The 25053-nt window shown below is 39.6% G+C and overlaps 1 protein-coding gene across 2 annotated transcripts; it reads left to right on the top strand.

Annotated features, from left to right (window-relative positions):
• The first annotated feature begins 1461 nt into the window (after positions 1 to 1461).
• rhpn2 (rhophilin, Rho GTPase binding protein 2) lies at positions 1462 to 24570 on the top strand. 2 transcript variants are annotated; one of them, XM_008310721.3, is made up of 15 exons: positions 1462 to 1674; positions 6055 to 6170; positions 9186 to 9314; positions 13216 to 13291; positions 13443 to 13520; positions 13621 to 13745; positions 14029 to 14195; positions 15500 to 15687; positions 15875 to 16031; positions 17667 to 17786; positions 17905 to 18099; positions 18671 to 18717; positions 20537 to 20683; positions 21587 to 21742; positions 22487 to 24570. In XM_008310721.3, the coding sequence occupies exons 1-15, from the start codon at positions 1609 to 1611 to the stop codon at positions 22751 to 22753; spliced, it is 2034 nt and encodes a 677-aa protein (XP_008308943.1). In that variant the 5' UTR covers positions 1462 to 1608; the 3' UTR covers positions 22754 to 24570. The 2 variants fall into 2 exon arrangements, with proteins under 2 accessions (XP_008308943.1, XP_008308942.1); XM_008310720.3 differs by having other exon boundaries at positions 18671 to 18747.
• Positions 24571 to 25053: the final 483 nt, after the last annotated feature.

Here is a 25053-nt window from a genome sequence, read left to right as displayed (position 1 = left end):
ATTTTTGAGTCAGCTTTATTAAGACAAACAACAACAATTTGATGCAGGGAAAAAGAAAAAACAGTAAACTAATTCTTGGCCAGTATTAATTTATCCTAAAGGGCAAAGAGCAGTCAAATCAAAGTAACTTTAGCCAGAGCTCTGAGAGAAGAAGAAAAGGCTGAAGAAGAATGCAGTAAACAGTACAACTTTAATGGATTAGTCTTTTGGTACTTTAAAGGTTTTTGAAGTAGTAGGTTTTTGAAAGCCTTTGACTGGAATTTAGATGCAGTGACACAGAGGACAAAGGTAGGACTTTGACCTAGTTTACAGCCTTCACACCCTGACTTCACATCTGTTTAGCTCTTATCAATAATCCTCTGCTGACAATAATGACCAGCTCCTCCACGAACAGACGTCCAACCTGCTTTTTAACTGGCAGAACCAGATACACACGAGCAGACAGAGGCTCACGTCTCACCTCAAATACATGAGGAAGGGCAACACACACACACACACTCACGCACACAATGACAAACTACCAGGGTGTGTTTAGCTTGTGGACCCAAATTATCTTAAGGTAATCAATAGGTCACCTGTTCTGTTAAAAATTAATGTGGTGATATTGATTGATAAGGTGAACAGTTTATGTTCAACTGAAAAGTAAATACACTGAACTGAAGTGAGGTTTTGTACAAAACAGGATAATGGATGAAAAATACAAAGATAGAAAAATGTACAAAATATTATATGACTGTGTCATATTATCACCATTGACCACAATAATATATTTTAAATAGATCTTTTCTCTGTGCGGTGATAGGTCTGTCATAGGTCCCCATTATGTGAATTTATACCAATAAACATATACTAACGTAGGCGGCCATGTTTCAGGCCAAGAGGGACCTTTACTGTATATATTGTGTAAAATTATATTATATTGTATCTTAACCTGGGCCTTGAGTGCCAAAAGATCCCAATGGCTGGATAAGAAAAAAAAACAAAAAAAACTATAGTATAGAAGAAAAGCATACATTAAATACGTTTTCTAGCCCTTCCCCAAAAGCATACATTAAATACGTTTTCTAGAAAATTATTTTTTATTTCAACAAGAACCTTCAGGTACATTTTCTTATCATACCTCGTTTTTCTCTTTCCATCTTCCATCATGTTTTATATTGGTTTGTACTGTTGGGTAGCTATGCTGACTCGGCAAAATAATCCCAGATAGTTCTCTAAAAATGTTTTTTTATTGTTATTATTTTAAATTAAAACTATCCCTTTAATGACGAAACGTTACAGTGGGAATACAAAGAGCAGTAAACCGTTTTCGGTGGCTTTAGGGGTCTCGGAAAATAACTGGCCTCATTCAACTTGTAAATTGTTTTACAGTCCCCTGAGTTTACTACCTGAATGACGCACCACCCACCGGTCTCTAAGTGGGCGGGGCCTGTGATGCGTTTGAGTGTATGTGGAAAAGTCCGTGTATTCGCGCAGTCATAGCAGACACACACTGACACTGTCAGTGAGAACAGTCACCTGTGGAGCCGAGGAGGTCTGCTTTATATTCGGGGTTTTTTTTAGTTCGCCACAGCTGTTTGACGTCTGAGTTTGACCCGAATCTTCAGAATGACGGACACACTTTTACCAAACGGCATTAAGGACGGCGGGGGAGACAGCAGCTACTTCAGAAAGGTGACTTTTGACTATGTTTTCTCACCATTCGTACCATTTTCAAGTGTCCTGCCAACGGTTTATTTTATGCCCAAAATACCCGTTAATTCGATTTTAAAAAGCCATTGCAGCAAACGTCAGAGACCAATGTATACTGTAGTCATTTTGACAAAAACAACAGTAACAATTTATTTTATTTATTTTTTCAACAAGTATAAAATCGCAAAGGCAGAGTCATGTATAAAAACAACAACAAAACATACCAATGGAGAGCTTTAACAGTCATCGTTAACAATTTCCTTGTTTAAAAGAAAAACATGTTTGAAAAACTGCTTTTAACAAATGTTATGTAAATATGCTGGTCACTCTTGACTTTAACCATTACAGTAGTCTACGTATAAATTACCCTGAGTGAGATTAAAAAAAAAACAATACCTAAAAACAGGGTAAAAAAAAAACAAGGTTTGTGTTTTGTTTTGTATTTAAAAAATAAATTAATAAATAATTGTCATTTCTTGCCCTTAACCTCCTGTCACAACCACAGCTCTGTCAGTTTCAGGTGTTTTTCTCGGTGTGTGCTTGTTTGCATACTTTTTTGTGATCTTGAGAGGCCGATTTGTCCCTAATGATGACCAAAGTCTGGACATAATCAGACGGTATTATCGATGTAGTCATCAACATGTAAATTGTTCCTTTTATGTATTTCAGAATTACTCTATAAGAATTGCATGTTAAAGATGTTGACAATCACTTTGTCATGAGTGTTGAGATGCAAATACAAGTAGCAGTTTACTTTACTCTATGAAGAGCCCATTTTCTCCTTTGTATATTTACTTAGAAAATGAGGCCTTTTCATCATTCAAATTTGTGGTTGGGCTGACACAACAGACGTGATCCAAATGCTCCTTATCCGTTACATCAGGTCCGGCAGAGAAACCTCCCTGACCAGTTCTCTGTGTCTTGTGACCGTCGCAAACAGTGTGTCTTATTAGTGGTCAAGATAAACGCTCTTGCAGTGGTGGTGTGATCGTTTGATGCATCTTTTTTTTTTTTTTTTTTACTGAGTTCTCCTCATGCCATGTTGTGGTCCACATGTAATTTCTCCTCATTTTAACAGTGTCTTCAAACAAAAAAGTGTTTTCACAGACAAGCTTGTGTAGATGGACCAATGAACAGAGTCTTTGTGTCTCTCGATCCCCTGAATCCCCCCTAAAAGCTCTCTGGTTTAAAGCTCAGTGCTGCACTTCCTCTGTCTATTACAAGGTCAGTGGATACAGGGTCTCCGACTTCAGTAGCACATTATAGGAGACTGCGAGTCCAATTCCTGAACAACAACTCTTTACCTCAAATACTGTAACACATGTTGTAGGCTTTTACACGTCTACTTTGATCCATTTCTTTCATCCTGTTCTAATTTCCTTTCCACTTTGCATTTCCCAGCTCTGGACTCTTTAAACTTTCATTGCAGGATCTCTTTTCAGTATAAAAGAAACATCCACTGAAACCACAAGGTCCTGCTTTCTCATTGTGTAATGGTGAAGGGATTTGCAATTTGGAAAGTTTCTGGTCAACTTTTTAACTAAGCAGAGCCAAGATGATCTTAGCTGCCATGTCTGTGCCCCACTTTCTCTTGGGTGAAAATGAGTTTAATGAGTTACAAGGCTTCACTGGGTTCTACTGATGCCCGAGGGAGCTGTTGTGGTTCGGGGCTTCTTTCCCAGCCTTCCACGGTTTCACCTCCAGCTGGCTAACGACCGACTGGATGGCTCAGAGATGGAAACATGGCACGATTAAAAGCCGAATCGGCATGTTTCTTCTCCTTATCCTCCTCAACCAGTGGGAGCATTGACGTAGCATCTGGACCGAGGTTGTCCTTTAGCCAGACCACAGACACAAATTGACAACATGTGTCCTGGTTCGCGCACCAGATGAGCTCCCTTAACTTAGAAATACCGTAATTCTCTTTACCAGGAGTTGTTTTGAAACAAAGGCAAAGATACAGCTGCGATCACACACGGCTGTTATCGGTTGTTTAGTGGAAATACACCTTCTCCTGGCTAAATTAAGGGCACTTTCCACGGATCTGTCACTTGAAACCAAGTTGATAAAGTTGATCCTAAACTCTCATGCAATGTTCATTAGTCAGAGGGATTCACTTTACGGGGATGATTCCTTTAGACTGGATTAACTATTAGCTGTAGAGGAACATCTCAATGTAAACACCTGTATAAACAGTGTTTGTTTGACCTGTGAGAAAATGTTGAGTCAACAATTATCAAATGGCATCAAAGGTTTTTACTGATCTCAATACCTACCTATTCCCTACCCACTGACATCGTTTTTTTTAATTATTTTTGATTAATAATAGATAATTACATATAATTAAATAATTCATTATCATAAATCTATCCTGACTTGAACCTTTATCACCTGAAGACAATTAAGAGCATACCCAGAGTATATTTATTGGACAAACTGCATGTGCGTCATGCTGTCCTAACTTGGTCTTGGCTAAAGGCTCTCTTTGGCTGGTTTCCATTTCAATTTTAACCACTTAAATCAACCTTTCATACCATGAATCCTTGGTCAACATATACTCTATAACAGCAGACGTACATCCATCAGGTCTGGTATTCACTGTTACTACAGTAGTGCAGTACAGACCAGGAAGACAAATGGACTGAATTGCTCATTTGCAGACATTATATGCAATGATAGGAAGGACAGTTTAACAATTTAAACTGTGCTTTTTTTTAACAGTGTTTGCTGTTCTTAATTGTCTGCAATTTCATTTACAACACGGCAGTCAACCGTTCACAATTCCATAGTTTCTATCAATTCTAAAGTCGAAACTGGCTGCTGTAGCCACCACTAATCAACAGACACTCCCCTGTTCTCCAACAACACGTATACACCCAGTTTTTATGTAATGACTGACATTAAGAAACCTAGCGATAAGTCCACACCCTCTCCTGTTTTGTAACATTGTCGTCGCTGTGCCGTCATCGAACGAAAACCTTGTGCTACAGTATGTCCAGCCAAGCTGTGACCTCAGCAACTTCAGTACAACTCGGTGCTGTAATTCATGACACATTTGTTTGTATTGCTGGTTAATCATTTCAAACACAGCTCACTGAAGTGTGTGTACAGGAACACCCAAGTCATCATCATAAAGTGGTATCGAGTAAATCATTTGCACTGTCATCCTCCTTGGTTGATCCCTGCTGTCCTTTCCATTTGACACGACAGTCTGTTGTGAATCAGGATGTCTACGTGTAAAGGTGTAAATGCTGCTTCAGGTGCAATGGATTTTGGTGTATTTTATTGTACTTCCACACTTTTCCAGTATACAAAAATAATATTTGCATTCACACACGCAATGGCTCACAATTCTACTGCATGGTTCTGGCTTATGCAATACCTGAGATGTGTTATTTCTAGATCACAGCCCAAAGACAAATGTAGTCCATGCACATTGAACCAATCAGGAACAGAAGAAAAGTATATTATTTTACCAAGATGATATTTGAAATTGATGAAATTCATGTTACAAATCTCTGAGTCTTTTCCCCAAACTGTCACTAATTATTAATCCCCGCTTCTGAATCGAAGTTTTACGACATTTACACAGTTGGTTTTAATCTGTCCTTTACTCTTTTTTTTATTGAAATCAAACAACTAAAGCTTGTTTTCCTGTAGACATCAAGTATTAAAAGTGTTACATGTTGGAGACAGTCATCCAACTGGTTTTACTAAGCAGACTGGTCTTTGTTAATCGCCAAACTCGAGTACAGACCACACCTAGTCAGTCAGCATAAATGTCTGAGGTCAGTCTTTCAGATGTTTTTATGCAGACTCACAGACTTGGGAAAGCACAGACACTAATGATCGTAAGGGAGAGTACAATCGCAGTCACCCACATACAGTTTAAGCCATGAAACTTGATGAACGTTTATGAAGGTTTTTTTTTTTTTTTTGCATTTTTATTAACTTTAAATAATGTATGGTATCTAACTCAAGCCTAAGCTCAACCAAAATGACTTCAAGTTCATGGAAAACGAAAACATAATGACAATTTGCATTTACTATAGTTTGGGTTTGAACCAGATCATCAGAATTTAATAAAAAAGCTTCAATGGTTGTGGCCTCAACTTCACCTGATGTATGTGAAACACCTGTTTACAATGTGACTGGTTCATCATCATCATCATTCATGTCATCTATCCTGGAAATGCCATAATGTGCAGCTCTATTCATACTCACTCTCATTAGTTTTATGTTTCTTGTCAGTACAGTGGCAGGAAGTAAAAAAAAAATCATGCAAATGACAACCAACAAGGACAAGGAGGAAATACATTATTATCTGCTGACAAGATTGTCACTCTTCTCTTCTTATCTCAGGGCTGTAACCCGTTTGCCCAGACTGGAAGGAGCAAACTGCAGAACAAACGTGCAGGCCTGAACCAGCAGATCATCAAAGAGATGAGGATGAGGGCCGGAGCCGAGAACCTGCTGAAGTAAGTACAGAAGTGAAAGGACACATTCTGCTCACGCTGCTTCTGCTCAGAGAGAAAGAATGAACTGTTCTGAAACAGAGTGGTTGCACAGATACTGTGTGCATTTGCATGGTTACATAAACAGGAGCCTCACATTCTAAGTTTATCTCTGCCCATCCTTCTCTGAGCTCCGTTGTCTCTGTTGTACGTGTTGTCAATGACCTGCGGTCAACTGCAGCTGATCTGTTGATGTCTGTCGAAGTTGGTTTCACGTCAGTTGCATTATAATGTTTCATGAAGGGGAAAAAAGTCCAAAACAGAAATATTAAAGAATCGATGAAAAGTTTAAACCTACTGTAGGTTTTTGACTGCAGCGCTGACATAAACGCCTGTACAAAGAGGCAGAAGAGCAAGAAAAGATAAAAAAAAGTGGCTGCTCATCACAATAGCAACATGATCTCTTTGCTGAAGTGTGAGAAACTACAGTTTTTGCCTCGTCAATCTGAAGGATGTCAACATAAGGAATTGAACATTACTCAGAAGGAACAGAAAATAAGCTACAATCTAATTCTTTTGACAGTTTCACTCCACACTCCTACTGAAGCTCAATGAGACGAGAGCTTTTACCAGTCAGAATGTGATGTATGACTGTTTGTACAGTGTCAATGTTTAACACTGTCACTTCTCCGGCCACAGTGTGTTTAAACTTTCTCTGACTTTGTCGTTGTTATTATTCGGCTTCTGTCATTCAACCTGCTCTAGATTTGATTTCACTTTTACAAATACTTTCTTGCTTCACAGAAATGTGCAGGAATACGTGTTAGATATTGTTGCCATATGCAGTATTTTCCCCATAGAGTTCAACCACTGCTTCCTGTGACATTGGACAACACTGCCCTGTCCTGTGACTCTACTGATGGTATCAGGTTGCCAAAAGACAAGCAGGTTGGCCAGAAAAAAAAGGTTAAATGCTAAAAATCCAATTGCTATAATATAGCACAGTTAGCTTGGAATTGACAAAATAAAGCTAAGAATTATCCGGAAGTTACTGTATATAAGACACTTTTATTCAGTCCCTGCAGTTTATCAGATCCCAGGCATTAGAACATTAGGGAAGTCCATGTTTCCTTTTGTTTTTCATATGTCATCTACAACATCACCAAAACAGGCTCGACTGGAAAAATAAACAAGTCAGTCAACTTCCAGCTGCTTGTTATGCCAAAAAAGTAGCTGAAAAACGTTACGTCATCTTTCATGACTCCTTCCATTGTTTAAATCTGTCCATAAGGAAATCCAAAATTAAGTAAGTGGGAGAACGACAACCTCAAAATGTCCCAAATGTTCCAAAACAGCTCATCAACAAAAATGGAAAATTATAACCTACAACAGACGTGTTTACTGCAGACTGGATTAAATTGCACATGACTTTGTCACAGAGTGGAGACTGTGTCAAGTTCTGTGTTTCTCCATCTGGAACGGACCATCGACTGTGTATTTTCAGGCCTGTCAGATTTGGTTTGCTGAGCTGTCAAGTGCACTGTAGTATCAGTGTAACTGAGACTTCAACCTGGAGTGGACAGAACCGCTCGTGGTTCCTCAGTTTGAAGGCAGTTTTCGTAGCTTCTCCCTCTCCGACGCCTGTATCATCTCTGTAAATGGTGGTGTTGAGATTAGTCCGGTTTTGTGTGTATAAGTGTGTATGTAAGTGTGTGTGTGTATACATGTGTGTTGCATTTGTCTAACCCTGCTGTCCACATTCCTTTGGTACAAAAGGTAGTCTCCTCAGCCAAACCTAGGGGCAAATGGACTCTCTTTGTGTGCATGTGTGTGTGTGTGTGTGTGTGTGTGTGCACCGGTGCAGCTGCAGCCCAGACATCAGTCTGGACTCATTTCTGACTTCCAGGTAGATTCCCAGCTTTATTTTAAGGCCTTAAATCAAAATAAGTTTGACTGCAGTTGTGTGTATAGAGTTACAGTAAAGTTCCATTAACTTTAGGTCAGCGTTAACACAGCTCGTGCTTTGGTCATGCCTGAGACTGCTGTTGTGTTTGTAGAAGACACAAGGTTCCAGTACAATGTGGATGAAGGTTGTCAGTGCACTTCAGGTCTCACCGTCACAAAAGACCTCCTGTAGGAGTCAGATCTGGAGACGGAGATACAGTACAGAGGTTGACGAGAGCGAAACATCTGCAGGCTCACAGGTTTGGGGAGAGGGTCTGCTGTGAAACCGACATAAAGATAAAGAAGACCAGGTTGCACTGCTGGACACAGATAAGGTTATTGTTGGACCATGTGTGCATTTGTCTTCTTTTTCTAACACCCGTAGATGTGATTTACAGGCTCTATTCTCAGAAATACACAAATCAATACATCATAAATCTACCCGTACAGTGTGTATGCCAACACACACACACACAAAAAACAACACACAAACAGTGTTATCTCTGCTGTGCAGTGAATCCAATGGTTCCATGTCACTGTCCTGATTACCACCCACATCTACCCATGTCTTTCTTAAGGTTTGAAAACTATTCAATTTAATGTTTTTCATTTCATTTTGAACTCACAAATAAGTTGACAAACAGAAACACATAACCCATTTTTAGAGATAATAACATGTCTGGTTTGTCATGGCTCACTCATGCACATGTTTACACACAACTTTTGCCGAGGTGTTTAATTATACAGTGTGAAGCACATTTTCTGTAGATATAAACAGCCAGTGGAGTGTTTTCTGTTGGTGTGCTGCCCCCCCTTGGTGTTTATCGTAGACTACACCCGTGCCGTAAGAAGGGCATTTAATAAAAGAGTGGTTTCATGGTCGTAATGAGGTTTTAAGCTTCATTTCTGCCGTAGATCAGAGCCTGCGTGCTGGCTGCAGCAGGGCACAGTGACGCACGCCTGTGGTCACGGAATAACCCCAGGAGGCCATCTTGTTTTTGATAACCACATAAGGAATGCACAGATCAAAGTTATCAAGCTTGACTTTTTAAAAAAAATTGTTTTCTGCTGTTTTTGCTTATGTCCCTCGTGCAGAGCCTCATCCAACAACAAGGTTAAAGAAATGGTTATGTTGGAGTTGAGCTACGTGAACGCCAACCTACAGCTACTGACGGGACAGCTGGAAGCACTGAACAGCTCGGTGGATGTTTACCAGAACACCCAGTAAGTACAGCACCATCCCTGCTTCTCATTAGTTAGCACTGACTCTGCTCTATTACTGTTCCCTGCTAGAACAAAACAGTCACCTTATGTGAATACGCTGCGGTTGGCAACATGAACGTGTCAATTTGATTAGAAAAGTATTAAAATTTCAAAGCATTTTTTATAACAAAATTTATATTTTTATCAATCTTCATGGTTCATAATTTTTTTAAGTAGTATTTTTTCTAACAAAATTGATATTTTTATCAATCTTCATGGTTCATATTTAGGAATGTTGATTTATTTAGAGTAATCACGATTAATTGTAATTTATTATGGTCATTATTAATCATTACTAAATCACCGCTGTGATTAAAGACTCACACTTATGCGTTTACTTAAACAAAAACCTGTAAATTCTATCTCAAACAGAGAATGATGGCAGCGACAAAGGGTGACAAAACTGAACAATGGAGAGTTTTGTTAGTAGTTTTTTCTTTCGTCACACACTGCCTGAAACGACACAAATTCTAATTCTAAATTTAAATGAGAAGTGAGATTAAGATCAGGATAAAGAGACATGTCACGTCTCCAAAAGACTCAAGTACTTCATGAATGCAGCGTTGAATATTTTCTGTCCGATGCTGCCGTAACAACAGTATTTGGATTCCAGGATTTTTGAAGTTGTTCTTGTCCTCGTCCTTTATTTCCTGTTCCAGAGCTACACAGATGTTTAAATGAATAACTTGTTTACAAAAAGATAAATTATTTAGAAAATGGCTTCAAACAGGTTAAACTTGAAAGATGTCGTGATAAAGAAAACTCCTAATATGCTTATTTGTTCCAAATATGTTCTGCATATTTTCGAGGGAGAACCACAATACCTGATTTGCAAGTAGACAATGCAAAAATATGCAAAGTCTTTCACCACCAGAACATGTAGCTGATTCCCAAGAAAATTCAAACTGATCATGCTGGAGGGCAGGTGGTGTAGCTTTAAGTGGAATGTTGTGTAGTGGTTACTATGGTAACAGTTTTAAAGGACCATTGACAGAAATCTACCAAGGCTGTTTCACAGCAACAACATAAGGACATTTGTCATACAGACTGGCTTCCTGGTTTTGGAACATTAACTCTCACAAACCAATGATTTTCTGGGGACAGACAGGACCAGGAATTATCTGCATTTCCAATGCAGAAACCGTAGCAACAGTGGATGTTCAGGCTAATATTGAGCATCGTATTGCTAGCAAGACTCACTTTAAAGTAGATGGTGAAGGTAATAGTTTCTCTTGCCACATAGTGCTACAGTATGTACTTTGTGTACCAAAATACTATAAATGTCTTTTCTATGCAATCCTTTGGCATTTAGTTTTTTCACAGGGGACTAAATACTGAGGTGTGGGAATATTTGGATTCTTAGAGCTACTGTCAGGTTCTCATACCAAGCACCCTAGACCTACTGTCAGGTTCTCATACCAAGCACCTGCTCACGGCTCCAGACAATAGCCAAAATAAGAAAAGACAATCTGCTGTTGACCATTGTGTGTTTTCTTTGAAAGCAAATTAAAGTCCTTATGTCATCATTCCACACTGCTGCCAAACAAAACTACAAAGATGAGTGTGGACAGTAAAAATGTTGGCAGTAATATTAGATATGTTGGGAAAGTCCAGCCTCGTCTTTTCCAGGCAGGTGACTCAGGTGGATGAGGTTGTACAGACACAATGGAGTGTTCATCTCTGCCCGGCCTGAAACACAAGCTCAGTCTTAGGTTGATAGACAAAAACCTCCTCTCACATTTTTTAGGCCTTTTCCCCTGGGTCCACCAGCCTGTGAATAGTATCCTTCCATAGTTATTTCTCCCTCAGACCAGATTAAACTGGTTCTGACATGAGGTAATGCTTCACTGAAAGCACACGTTTAACCCACACTATTGTTTTCAACATATTTCTTTGGTTTTGTTGTCTTGTTTTTTTTTTCTTTCTTGTTCTAATTTTAGCCACAGTGGTAATATAAACCTAGTCTCATGTTCCATCTACACATTGTAGTCAGTTTAAGTTGAACTTTATCTTTTAGATTTACTGAATTCCAAGTAGAGAACTTTTTACTTTGGGTTTCATTTTTAGCCAATTCTTGTTTGTCTCTGTGTACGTTCTGAACTTTTAAGCACAGATAAAAGTGATGTCAAACGATAACAGTCAGATAAAGATGTCGACATCTCCGTCAGCATCATCAGTTTCTGCAACATAAGAAGTCAAATGACCACGTGCTTATCTGTGTTACTGTTGAAACCTCCTAGCCTCTGGTTGGCTACATGTGGTCAGAATATGACCTTACATTTTTCTTCAGCACAGTTTTGATTTTAAAAGCTAAACAGTTGAGGCTGTGCCGTGTTCTCACCTCACACTTAATGTGCCAGCGTTTGAGGTGCAGGTCTGTTCCGTGTCAGACACACTGGCACGTAAACACAGATGGAGAGGGAGTGAGCTGCTGGAGAGCTTTTAAGATTTCTGCTTCTCTCTGAACACACACACACACACACTTGTGCCCCCCCCCCCTCTCTCTCTCTCACTCTCAACAACACCAGTGGATAACACTGCAGGCCATACGTGCTTCGTCAGTGTAACTAAGGAATGAAGTTCAGTAGGATATAGAGCAAGTTCACCAAAGAAATGCTGCCCTTCCGTCAAGTGATGAATGAATAAGAGCTGAAACCTAGACCTGATGGTGATGATGTCTGAAGACACTAATCCCTCTTATCTTCAGCTCTATGAAGAGAAACTGTATACAGTATGTTCCTGGGTAATGGTGACTCAACGTGTTTGGCATGTGGATACAAGAACTGATTCAAGAATTTTTCTTTTTATTTAAACATAAATACTCTTTTATTTCCGGACAACACCTCAGTTTTTAAAACTCATGTTTATTTAAAAAAAAGGCAGTGCACAGGTACGGTAACAGCTCGTCATTCTTCTCTCGTGGGTGAAGGGCCTTGTGTTTTTATAACCTGCCTCTGATCAGCAGGCAGGTATTTGTCACTTTGTGTTTCTTTAGCTCTGATAACAAGCTGAACCTGCTTTCCATCTGTCGGCCGCAGCGACCATTAAGGTAACAGCAGCACAGAGGATGTAATCTGTGCTTCACAGATGAGAGTAGGAGGTTTTTATGACCGACACTGTTTACAGTCTAGTGGTTCAAAGTAAGGGAAGGTGAAGGATGGTTCACGACAACTGTGTGTGGATTAACGGTTCAAGAAGACCTGTGTTGGAGGTGTGGGGGTTGACTGTAGGGGGGGGGGGTGTTGTATATAAATCCTCACTCCCCCCCAGTGAGCACTGTGTCCGCCATCTGCCTAATCTGCTCTCAGTTAAACGAAACAACACCAAAGGTTAAACAGCGATGTTAACTCAACCTCAACCTGCGGAGCGGCTCCTGCTGGATCAACCTGGTATCAACAGGTTTCATGTTAGTGTCACGTGCCCCACCTTGGAGCCTGCTTTTCCCTCACAGAAACCTTTTATTCTCTTGGTGGGTGTTTACAAAATCAGCTTTTCATGTTGAACCACGATAACCTGATATCTGAGTGTCGTGTTCGTTTTTTTTTTTTTTATCAAGACTTTACTGAGTCACGTTCCACCTAAACCAACATGTTCTAACAAACTGCTAATGATATCACATGATGTGTTTGTCATTTGTTCTTTTTTTATCTTGTTTTAAATTGTTGTTTAAACAATACTTCTCAGAGATTGTGTTGTAAAAACATGTATTATATATGAACAATAATGATGTTTTGGTTTTTTTGCCATTTTTTTTTTGCAGCGAAACTGCCAACATCCCACTCATTGCTCTGGGTTTGAAGGAAAATTATATATGAACAATAATGATGTTTTGTTTTTTTTGCCATTTTGTGTTTTTTTGCAGCGAAACTGCCAACATTCCACTCATTGCTCTGGGTTTGAAGGAAACAAAAGAAGTCGACTTCTCCACCCCTTTTAAGGTACATAGGAAAAAATGTTTAGTACATAAATATAATTCTGTCTGTAGACATTTTCCGGGTCTGTCACTGATAGAATGATGAATCTATGCACATTGTATTTATTTAAAAAAAAAGTGTCAGACAATAAGTTCAGTTTTGTTTTTTTTGACAGGACTTCATCTTGGAGCACTACAGTGAAGATGGCAACAGTTATGAGGATGAGATTGCTGACATGATGGACCTGAGACAGGTACTTTTGTCTGTTGTATTCTCTAATATATATATATATCTATACAGGCTATTCAGACAGAACTGAATTCTGTATATTCTCTGTCTTTGTTTTATGTCAGGCTTGTCGAACGCCAAGTCGAAATGAGGAAGGAGTGGAGCTCTTGGCGAAATACTTCAGTCATCTTCCTCTGATAGAAAGCAGATTCTTCTCTCCGAATCATCAGCCTGGGATCTTCTTCACCTGGTACGATTCTATATAATATCAATATATAAACCTTAACAATAAGTACAGAAAATATTGTAATGATTGATTGATGATATTTCAATCCTAAGAGGAAACGAAAAAATATATAATCATGACCAAAAAAACAAAAAAAAACAACAACTTACAATTAATTCAGTAAAGAGGACCTTTAATATATTGTTGTAGTTGTTGTTGTTCTGATGTGTGTCGTTGCCAGGCTTTTATTTAACTTGGTGTGAAGTGTCTTAAAGAGTCAGTGACAGCTGGTCCTTGTTTCTCACAGGTATGACTCATTCACTGGAGTACCAGTGTGCCAACAGAACCTGTCACTGGAGAAGGCCAGCATCCTCTTCAACATGGCTGCTCTGTACTCTCAAGTCGGTACTCGTAGTAACAGACAGACCATAGGGGGCCTGGAAGAAGCCATTTCCTCCTTCCAGAAAGCTGCAGGTAGGAACGGTGATAGGTGAAAAAACTCAGTGGTTTCTAACAGAATTCAACAGACGGACGTGAAGCACCACAACATGCCATCATTCGTCCAAGCCTCAGATCTCATCCTTCTGTGCAGGCATTTTCTGAGTACTACACCATTACAGAGGCGCAAAAGTGTTCTTTATAAATAGTTCAAGTTCAGATGTAGCCTTATGTTAAGTAAATATAAATCAGCCTCCTCCCTCTGAGTCCTGCTCTGTAACTGGGGAATGAATGAACGTAGTTGTAGCTCATCCCTGGCATCCTATCATGTGGCTGAGCTCCAGAAAGTACTATTCACACAAACAACCCTGTGCAGGGTCCGGGAGCTCAGACAATTCTGGAGAATTATGACTTGGCAGTATGTGGAGTATTGCAGTGTAATTACACCCTGAACAGGCTCCAGCTTTGGTTGTAGTGCATCAGTGGCTGTGATTAAGGCCTGGACTGCGGTGCACAGGAAGAGGAGCATTGTTTGTAGAGGAAAAAGTGGCGGGTGACTGCTGAAGAGCTGCCACAGTGCCCCGTTAAGCCAGTGACATATGTACATGCAGTTCAGAGTGAAGGAGGGGTCAGTCGTATAAATGAAGATTAGTGAGTTAGTGCTCTGTTATTACGTTGTCTGCAGCTCTTCGTCTGCCAGGTTTTTAATCTGCACAATAAAAAGGCATGAAATGCACAGGGTCCTTTGGTCTGGTTCAGTATGAAGGAACAAAAAGTTTGTGACTGCTTCAGAAATGTATGAAGGAACAAATTGAAAAAGTTTGTGACTGCTTCAGAAATGTTTAACAATCCAAACCCTTACGTATGTACAGTTGGTAGCCTGTTACTTAGATTCATTGGATGGGTATACAACAAATATCATTCGATAATAAGGCAATTAGTGAGTTTATTTGCTGAGACTATTTGGATTTGTATGTGTATTTACAGTTTTGAAATGTATAAATTTAAAGTTTGAAAGCTAAGATATTTAAAAGTGCCATCAACATTGGTAATTATCATGACACATGTTAATAAATAGGACTGTAATAGGATCAGTTTCAGATTTATTCTCACCTTTTCTCATCACTGTCTTTTTCCAAAGAGTCAGATATTCTCTTTGGGATGACTCTTTTCCATATCTTCTTCACTTCTTCGACAGAGACAAATGTCCTTCTTTCTCATCAAACCTCTCCTCAAAATCCCCAAATACCATCTCTTCAAAAAGCCTCTACAAAAGTTACCTAAGTTGGTGAAATATTTTTAGTTATTGAAGTTTGTGCTGTCATGCGATCACTCCACAGGCATCCTGAACCACCTGAAGGAGACATTCACTCACACCCCCAGCTACGACATGAGTCCAGCCATGGTCAGTATGCTGATCAGGATGATGCTGGCTCAGGCTCAGGAGTGTCTGTTTGAGAAGACTGCTCTGCCAGGGATCCGCAACCAGTTCCAGTCTCTGATGAAAGTGGCTCAAGAGGCTTCAAAAGTAAATACCAGCGAAATATAAACACATCCACACACATATATATAAACAGGCCTTACTTTTTTAATCTGTCAACAAAATGTTCTTCTTGTTTTTTGTTTTTGCTTTTGACTTTTGTTGTGCTAACCCTGATCTTCCTTTTGTTCTGCCAGGTCTCGGTGGTAACTTGATCTTCCTTTTGTTCTGCCAGGTCTCAGAAACCTATGACCAAGTCCATCAGTCCATGATCCAGACACCAATCAAAGACAATGTGCCCTTGTTCTGGTCAACAATGGCTCAAGTCAAAACCAACCACTATCGCTCGATGGCACACTACTTTGTCGCCTCAGCTCTTCTGGACCACCAGTGTAAGGACTTCTGTGTAGCTCAGAGGATTTTAAATAGGAAAAAATACCAATTTGGGATTTGAGATTTAGCAAGGACTGAAGACGGAACAAAGCTTTTGATGAGCAGCGAACTGACTCCATAGATTCAATGCACTATCATGCATTTCCTATACCAGAAAACAGTCTTCATTTTTTTTGTATTTGTTAACAACCTCAGCCTCCAACATTTCTGAACTTTTAGTCTTAAGTACAAATTGAATGTTTGACACATACAAACGTTTAATATTGTAGTACTTTTTTTTAAAGCCTGGTTTTGAACCAGGCTGTGTTAAACCTGATCCTTCTTTTAAGGTGCAGAATAGGCCAGTGTTTTGGTCATGTCAGACGACCAGTCGGAACTTCAGCCACAATGCTATTACATAACTGCTATTTAGGGACACGCACACACACACACACACACGCACACCCCACAGTCAAGAAAGGTTGTGTTTCCAGGAACGTTGTGCTCACAGAGACAGAAAGACAAAAACAAAAGACAAAACAAAAAGAGTGTGAATTCAGAGGAGGAAGAAATGTAGGCTGTTGAGGAGTTTAATTATACAGTACACACGGATCAAATGGTTGATCGTCCAAGTCTAGAGCCAGCAACGGAGAATTTGCCTTTTTGAAATTTAAATTCATGACAGAATGAAGAGAAAAACAAAAAACAAAGAAGAAAATTTTAACAATAACAAATACTGAGCTTGGTTTTAACCAGTGTTTATGAAAGAAAGCTGTCTGAATGGGCCAGAACAGCTCAGAGTTTGGCAGCTCATTAACAGATTCCTGTGTGAATGCAGAGAATAGAGCAATTACCACGGGACTGTAAAAAAAAAGGGAGACTGAACCCAGAAATCAGGTCAGGATGAATGCTGCTATAGTCAACAGGTTGACACCAGACAAATGCTGCAGGCTTCTAGAATGTTCTGCCGCTCGGAAATAGTTGTTGTATGTGAGGAGTCGGGTGTGAAGGAGACAAACCGGTTCAAAGAAAAAAACAATAAGGTCAAAATCAGCTGGGCTTTAATACGTACACTTAAAACTTAGTTTATAGCTGTTCATCAGTGCATCTGGTGACACACTGTGTCCTGAGTCATTTACAAACTATTTCCCTTAATAGCTGGTGACAGTGTTTTTACGTGAAGTATCAAAAACCATGACTCAGTTTTATGGCTACACCACTGCCCTGATACATTCTCATGTTCACGTACACGTACGCTGCGTGTTTCTCCTCTGAGCTGCTCTACTGTAGCTTTTCAGAGGGAGGCGGTAGAGTGAGTGTTGTTGTGTGAATTACCAACCTGCAGACGGCAGTAGAGTGAGTGTTGCGTGAATTACCAACCTGCAGTTGGTTAGTCTCTTCCTGGGTGTGGCTGTTAATCAGTAGGTAGAGAGTCTGTTTCCAACCTGATGGTTGGGTACCATTCTTATGTCTACATACAGCCCCGACTACAGTAGTCAGATCGACAAAGCTGATGTGTCCACTGCACTGAAACCATGAACAAATTAGTTAATTTGACGACTCTCACGTTATATGTCCGTATATTGCAACTTTTGTTTTTGAAAGTAAAGAAAACCTTGTCCGTGACTGACTCCCCTTGTTTTCTGTGTCTTCAGTGAGTCCCAATGATGACGAAGACCAGCAGGAAAAGACTCTGTCACAGGTCTATGATTGCCTTCCAGAGGGACAGTCCCCTCTGGACATCCTAAAGAGGAGAGAAGAGAGAAGCCGACTCGGTAAGAGTGCCCCCAAACTGACCACTAGGAGAAAATTTAAAGAACAAACTACGGACCGTCTCTATTTCTTTTTATCCTTGAATTGTTTTTATTTCTCAAACGATGCCTTTTTTTTTAGGTAAAGCGCACATCCGACGGGCCATCCTGGGTCATGAAGAGGCTCTAAGGATTTATAGTCTGTGCCACCACCTGAACAAGCTGGAGATCCTGGAGGACATTTTAAAAGCCAGTCACCAGCGCTCACTCAACAAGTCCAGCGAAAACGAAAACGAGGATGAATTCACTGATTACATCGAGGCGCCCGACATCATCCGTAAGTCTGTAGTTTTATTAGAGAGCAGCACTGCAGCCGTGAAATGTGTTTGAGGGTTGGAGGTTTTTTATCGCCAGACCATGTATGAAAAACATGAAATGTTATGAAATTTAATGTAATGTATAGCATGAATAGTATAGTCATATTGTACAGAAAGCACAGGAATATTTAAAATAAGATGAAGTTGAAGTAAACACACAACAATTATGATTTTTAGTTTAGTTTATGTGAAAGGTCTAAAGTGTCACTTTCACAGGGATTCTTTTCTGTGGTTGGCTTAGAAACTGACCGGTAACCAAGGTGTCGCCACAACAAACCTTTGATAAGTGGCTGTCATGATAAACATGGGCCGCAAACCGTGTTGTTGTGTGAAGTCCTTCATTCAGGAAACAGTTTGTTAAAGTGCTGCTCTGTACCTGCTGCAATCATCCATGTGATTAGTGACATGCCAATCTGTCTGCGATGATGTAATGTTTACACTCCCGCCTCTTCACAGGGTGACAGTAATAATGTGGTTGTGACAGCAAACAGTGCAGAATGACATCTTTGTTTTCTCCTCACACTCTTTTAGCTAAGACAGAGCACAAAGCTGAGATGGCGGTGCCTGCAACCACAAAGGTGAAAGTCAGCGACTTTTTCCAGAGGCTGGTATGTGGGTTACTAATCTTCTGCACTTACATCACTTAAGTTTCCACAGGTTGTTGGTTTTTTCAGAACATGGCAAAAAAATAAAAGATTGGATTTCAGTTTGGGACAGTTTTACACCCCCTGAGATCCAGGCAGTGTTTTTGTCATTTCTGAACACCACCAACCGATGAGTGAGACTCCTGAAGGCTTTGGAACATCAAGTTCCCTGGTTTCCAAGGTCTTCTGGACTCTGAATCACCAAAATAAAATGCAAAACTAACACTAACCATGGAAACGGATGCTTTGGGTAGCTGTATTTAAATCAGGAGTCTCCAACTCAAAGAACTGCGGGCCACCATCAGATTACGATTGTGTTGACATCTAGATTTTGGGATATGATTTTTTTTTTCTGATGGTGAAAGCTTTGTTAACAATGGCTTCTTTATTTCTACTTTTGCATTTAGAATTTTTTTTTTAATCAAAATGTAAAATTTGATTTGGCCTGGGAGTTAAGTTTCAAAATAGATCATTGAGGAGAAGGTTTCCATAAAGGAGCTTCAAAAGTAAGAAACATAATTTTAAAAGTAAGACATATTTTCAGAAGCAGCAAAATGAAGTCTGCTCTGTTTCTTATTTAAAGCTAAACTAAAACTTCATGACATGAGTAAAATCAGCAGTGTGTTTGTGAGCAGCAACAGGTCATTGGAAAAGATGGTGGTTTACCAGTGACGTTTCTTCATTTAAATCAATACATGAAGTCACATTTAAAGTGTTATAGGGTTCAGGGTTATTTTGAGTTTATTATTAAAATGAATTGAATTATTGCAGTGCTGGTGGTGGTTGGGTGGGGTCGATAGTTTTCCCTGGCTGAAGTCTTTGTTCTCTTTCACTAAAAGAAAAACATTCAGTGGCCAAGTTTGGATTCTTATCATCCAGCACAACAATGCTAGATGTTATAACTGCAGGAGGGGTGGGGGGGGCGGGGGGGTCATGTGTCATGGACAACACCTCGTGAGGAATTTGTGAATGAATTCCTATGTGGCTCCTGTTTAAAAAAAAAATCCACCCAGCTCTGTATGAAAACCCAAGTAATCCGAGACATCCTCTGAGTTTGAGCTTCTCTGGCGATAATTAAAAAGGAAGGGATGACATGCCACAGCTGGCTGTTGTACAGAATCGATTCTCAGAATTTAATGAGGACGAGATTATCCCGGCTGATAGGAAGGCTAATAAGGGAGCCAATGGGAAAGTAGAACAGGCCAGTGTCCAGGAAAGGAATAATTGGTTGGTATAATTTACCAGGAATAAATACTGTAGGATTAGGGATTTCATGCTGTTAGAAGTAGAAATACCAGTTTTAGGGGAAACAGAACTAAGACAGGGACAGGATTTTATTTAACATGATAGTATAATACTAATGTGATTGTTACTGGCTTACAGTAAGTGTTAGAATGTATTTGGTTCTCCAGTTTCTACATCAAACAAAATACATATTTGAGTACACTGACTTTGGGGAAAGATATCATTTCCTGGTACTGTAGCCCAGAATTCTGTGTATGCAGTAAAGTAAAACCAGGTGATGAAGAGACCAGCACATATAGAGAACACCGAGGGAGTTTTGCTTTTTCAAAACCATCCAGTGACAGCTCCTGCCTGTGTGCAGTAACACCAACTAACCCACAGATGTACCTGCATATATCTGTAGTCAGAGTTCACACAGTATAAAGACTGAGAAGTTCCCTTACAGGAAATGGTGCCATGAGCTTAAACAAAACAGTGCTGGCTTTAACCACAAAGTCTCTCCACTCAGGGGCCCTTGTCATTCTTTAACGCCAAGCAGCGGTGGACAGCCCCACGGATCATCACACTCCGTCCTGAAGACAGAGACCACGGTTTTACCCTCAAAGGAGAGTCACCAGTCCAGGTGGTGTCTCTGGACCCCCTCTGCCCAGCTGCTGTGAGTCCACCCCCACGTTGAAGTCTTTAAAGTGACAGTGTGTTTGTGTGTGTAATATATGTATATATATATATATATGTATATATGTATATGTATATATATGTATATATATATGTATACATATATATATATGTATATATGTATATATGTATGTGTATATAAAACTATATAGAGAGAGTATATATGTAAATGTGTACATATACAAGTATATATATTAACATATTTATTATTATATTATTGTTATATTTTTGTAACTTGGTCCTAATGTAACTAACATCATTTATTTCAATTAATCATAAAGCACAACAAATACATGAGTAATTTTTTTCTTTTTTTAAAGAAAAACTGATTCTAGAAAACAGAGCAGAAATCTCACTCTTTGTCAACCACCAAAGGTTCCATAGTACTTATGAACTCACAAGATGACATGAAAGGTTCCATAGTAATTATGAACTCTCTGCCTCATGCTGCTGAGGATTGGAGTACTTACGCAGTACTTTACTCAGTACTCAGCCTCGGACAGTGTTTTGTGTTCTCCGTCTCTTCATCCACTCTGGATACTAATTTGATTAAGAGTCTGAGGGTATTTACTTTCAACAATCCTGTTAGCCCGACGGCTCATTAGTAGCTGCTGGCAGTGAACAGACTCTTACTCCACCACGCAGGCTCTGTATGAGCCTAACTAGGTCAGATGTTTGATAACATTTAATTCTGCTCCAGGGAGGATTTATTTTACAACCGAATACTTTCTTTGTTGATCCTTTTATTGTGGGAAAGATAAAGTTATTGGAAAGAAACGGCTGAGAACAAGAAGATAAGATCAATTTCATGGTCCTTTAAAAAAAAAAAGAAAAGACAAAAAAGGGAATAACACACCTCCTTTCCTCCTTCTGTCATTTTCAGGCCGAGGGACTAAAAGAGGGAGACTTCATTATTACTGTCGGTGACACAGACTGCAAGTGGTTTACTGTGAGTGAGGTGATGCGGTTGCTGAAGGACGTGGATGAAGAAATGATCGATATACAGGTTGTCAGCATGATGGAGAGCAACCCTCAGATGGTACGCCGACAGTTGCTTCCCTCCCCACCCCCCCACTCATCCAGAGATGATAGAAAGAAAATATAGTTCTGACAACTGACAAACAGGAGAGACCGACTCGTCTCGGTTTAGGATTTCTCCTTTGAGTCTTATCTGTACATGGAAATAGAACATATGGTTTCCCTTGAGAACTCGCTGCTTGAATGTGACCTACATAACAAAATAAACCCAAGGCTCATTTCAGTGCACGTTCTATTGTTGAATTAGAGGAACTCTCACAGTACCAGTATAGTCAGAATTTGTGTTACAACAGCCTCAGGTAGAATTCCCATGTGGTCACATGTCAGGGTTTGTAATAAATCCGCAGGAATGGGTTTTGAAGATGACTTATTAAATACCTCCACCACTGACATGTTTACACCTACACCTACAGTTAAACTCCACATAAAACTCATGGGATTTTTTTCAGGGGTCTGGGGGCTCATTTGTTGATTCATTTTCAGTCAATAAGACAAAATAATTTATATATTACATAATTATTTCTCTAAAAAAACAAAGATAAAGTTAGATTCATACCATTTGCAAAGCTTAAAAAATTAACAGGATTACAGTTAAGTTGTTGTTTTTTTTAAAAAACATCTATATAAAGATAACTCTTGTTTGGTTGAACAGCCGTCCCTGAGTCATAATTTTATACTTACTGTGTAAACTAGGATAAAAACTACCAGTAACAAGAACTGCTATTGTCTACCTTTCTCTCTCCAGCCCACCAAGAGCGCCACCTTCTGCGGAAACATACCCAAGACCTACTCAATGATTTGCTTGGCTTATGACGATGAAGACAAGAACGCCAAGTCTCGCAAAGTCACCAAGAAGTCATCCTTTCTAAGTTGGGGTCTGAAGAACAAACTGAAGAGTGCCAGCACCCTGAGCCTTCCTACGTCGGACCACTCCAACAGCCAACCCTGGAACAAACCCTGCCCCACCTTCCCCAGCTCCAGCTCCTACAACAACGACAGTTCTTTGTACTGAACTGTGGCCACAGACTCTGTACTGTCCGCGGCGTTGTTGAGTTCTGCTCACGGAGCCTCAGTGAAGTACTGTGCTGTAGCCAAACTGGAGCTGCTGTGGTACACGGTCGGTGCCTGGTGGTGCTCCCACCCGTGTACCGAGCGGCAGAGTGAATAGGTTTTTATGTGACAGTGTCACGTGACCGCCGGATGGTTCCAAAGTTACTGTAAACAGTACAGGTGCATACGTTAGCACACATGTTAGCTCTTCCAGCTAAGTCCTGTGTCTGAGCTAAACTTGACTTTCTGAACCAGGCGTGTTGTGTCCCAGCCCAGTCTGTGTACAGCACAGTATGATTTTATCATGAAAACAAACAACATTCCAGGCTGCAGTTGAACAGAGTGTGGCACTTAGATTTCTAAGTTAAACTCTCATCTCAAAAAAAAAAAAAAAATATGAATTGAAGGACCAAAAATGAAAATTCAGCACAGCTATCGTCACTTTAAACTGCTGGATGTGCTGATGTAGCTGTGCACTGTGTAGTTATAGGCCTGTGTGTATCCTGATTTATGTTTCATACTGTACGCGCCATAGATTTGTTGCAGTCGGTGGCTCTGTTGTTGGGATTGAAGTACTAGATATTAGATATTGCCCATTTTGCCGTACTTTTGACAATGATTGAGGGAAGAATATATATTTTGTCCACGTGTCTTTTGATTCTTTTTAAATGCAACGTCCTATAAGCAGCTCTCTTTCTTTTTTTTTTACTTGTGATACAACCTTTCAGGATTGTTGTTTCTTTTGTTACAATGTTATTGTAAACCTTGGTATTTTAGATTGCTCAACAGACCAGTTGTGGCACAAAGGAACACGACTCCATGACCCTGTTCAGTTTGTAAAACTAATCCTCACTTATCCTAACATCGTTTGGCCCCGCTGGCAGTTTGTCTGTTCATGAGAAGAGCAGCATGACTAGCATGAATGCTAATGTGAATCTAACGTGCAGTACGTACGGTCGTTTTAACGTTTTAACTACAGAAGGGAAGAATGAAAAATGATCATAATGATGTTTTTCTTCATCGTCTTGTCGTTCAGCAGTGACTTTGATGAAAGTCAGTTTTCTTCTCCCCTGATTTCACTACATTCTTAATACATCCAGCATTCAAAACTGACACTTTGAAGTGTTGGACAACTGTTTATCTACAAAGTAGATTTTTTATTCACATTTGATAATCAAATTATTTATGTAAATAAAAAAAATCACATAAATATATATATATAAATGTATTTACATTCAAGTTGTAGGTGTCAAGAAGTAGTTTATAAATGGTCAGTTTGTGAAAGTTTGCACGTAAGGATGTTGTTTCTTTGGAATGTATTTTAACCTTGAACTTCTGTTCTGATACAATGTGTCTTTGTCAAGATCTTTTATTTTTTATCATTTTAACAGTGACACTAAGGAGGCGCGACACTCCTTCCTTCCTCGTCTCTCTTTGCCCTGTGTTCTCTATCAAGTGCCAGTTACACTAAATTGTAAAGGAAAGTTTTGAGCAAAAAACATGTGCAGTTGTATCAGTACGTGCCAACTGAACGTGCCGACAGAAGCTGGCCAGATCAAGTACATTTTTACATGAAGTTCATAGTGTGTGTTGGTTCCTGAGGCCTCGTTGTACAGTTCCTCCCCGGGACATTGATACTTGTTTCATCCGGGGCTTAAGATGTGTATAATATTTGGCCTCTCATTCCCAAACTGCCCTCCGTGCTGTAAGATGACTGTGGTGAAAGTGCTTTGTGTCGTACGTGTAAAGTCCAATTGTCAATAAAACTGGGGAAAATCAGTTTCCAGGACATTCTTCATTTTTATTTAATACTTTGGCTGAAACTATTGTAAATCTCAGTGTTTTCAAAATAACATGCTAACGACCAGCTAATGCAAAATACCATTAAGAATGTTGACACTTTATGTTTTTACAATGCTTAAAACTAGTTTAACGTTTTAACAAAGTTATTAACGCTAATAAAACCTTCAATAATTGCATTAGTGGAACACTTAATAAGAATAAAAATATATTTATAGCTATAGAAACCAATGCCACAAATTGTATGTCTAAGGGGGGGAAAAAGTCAAGTGCAAAATATCGAAAAACTGTAATGAGCCGTATGTGTGTGTGTGTGTGCCAGAGCCTGAGACTACCTCTCAGTGAGGGAATGATTGGAATGAAGTTTGACCTCAGTCCTGAGAGAACCCACACTCACTAAAGTCAACACTCATGGACTTGTAACAGTTTAACTCTGTCAGACAGAAGAGGACTTTCTCACCA

This window comes from Cynoglossus semilaevis, chromosome 5, assembly GCF_000523025.1.
Source record: "Cynoglossus semilaevis isolate Cse_v1.0 chromosome 5, Cse_v1.0, whole genome shotgun sequence".
NCBI lineage: Eukaryota > Metazoa > Chordata > Actinopteri > Pleuronectiformes > Cynoglossidae > Cynoglossus > Cynoglossus semilaevis.
The sequence above is the reverse complement of the archived record's forward strand: the minus strand, read 5'-3'. Positions and strand labels throughout refer to the sequence as shown.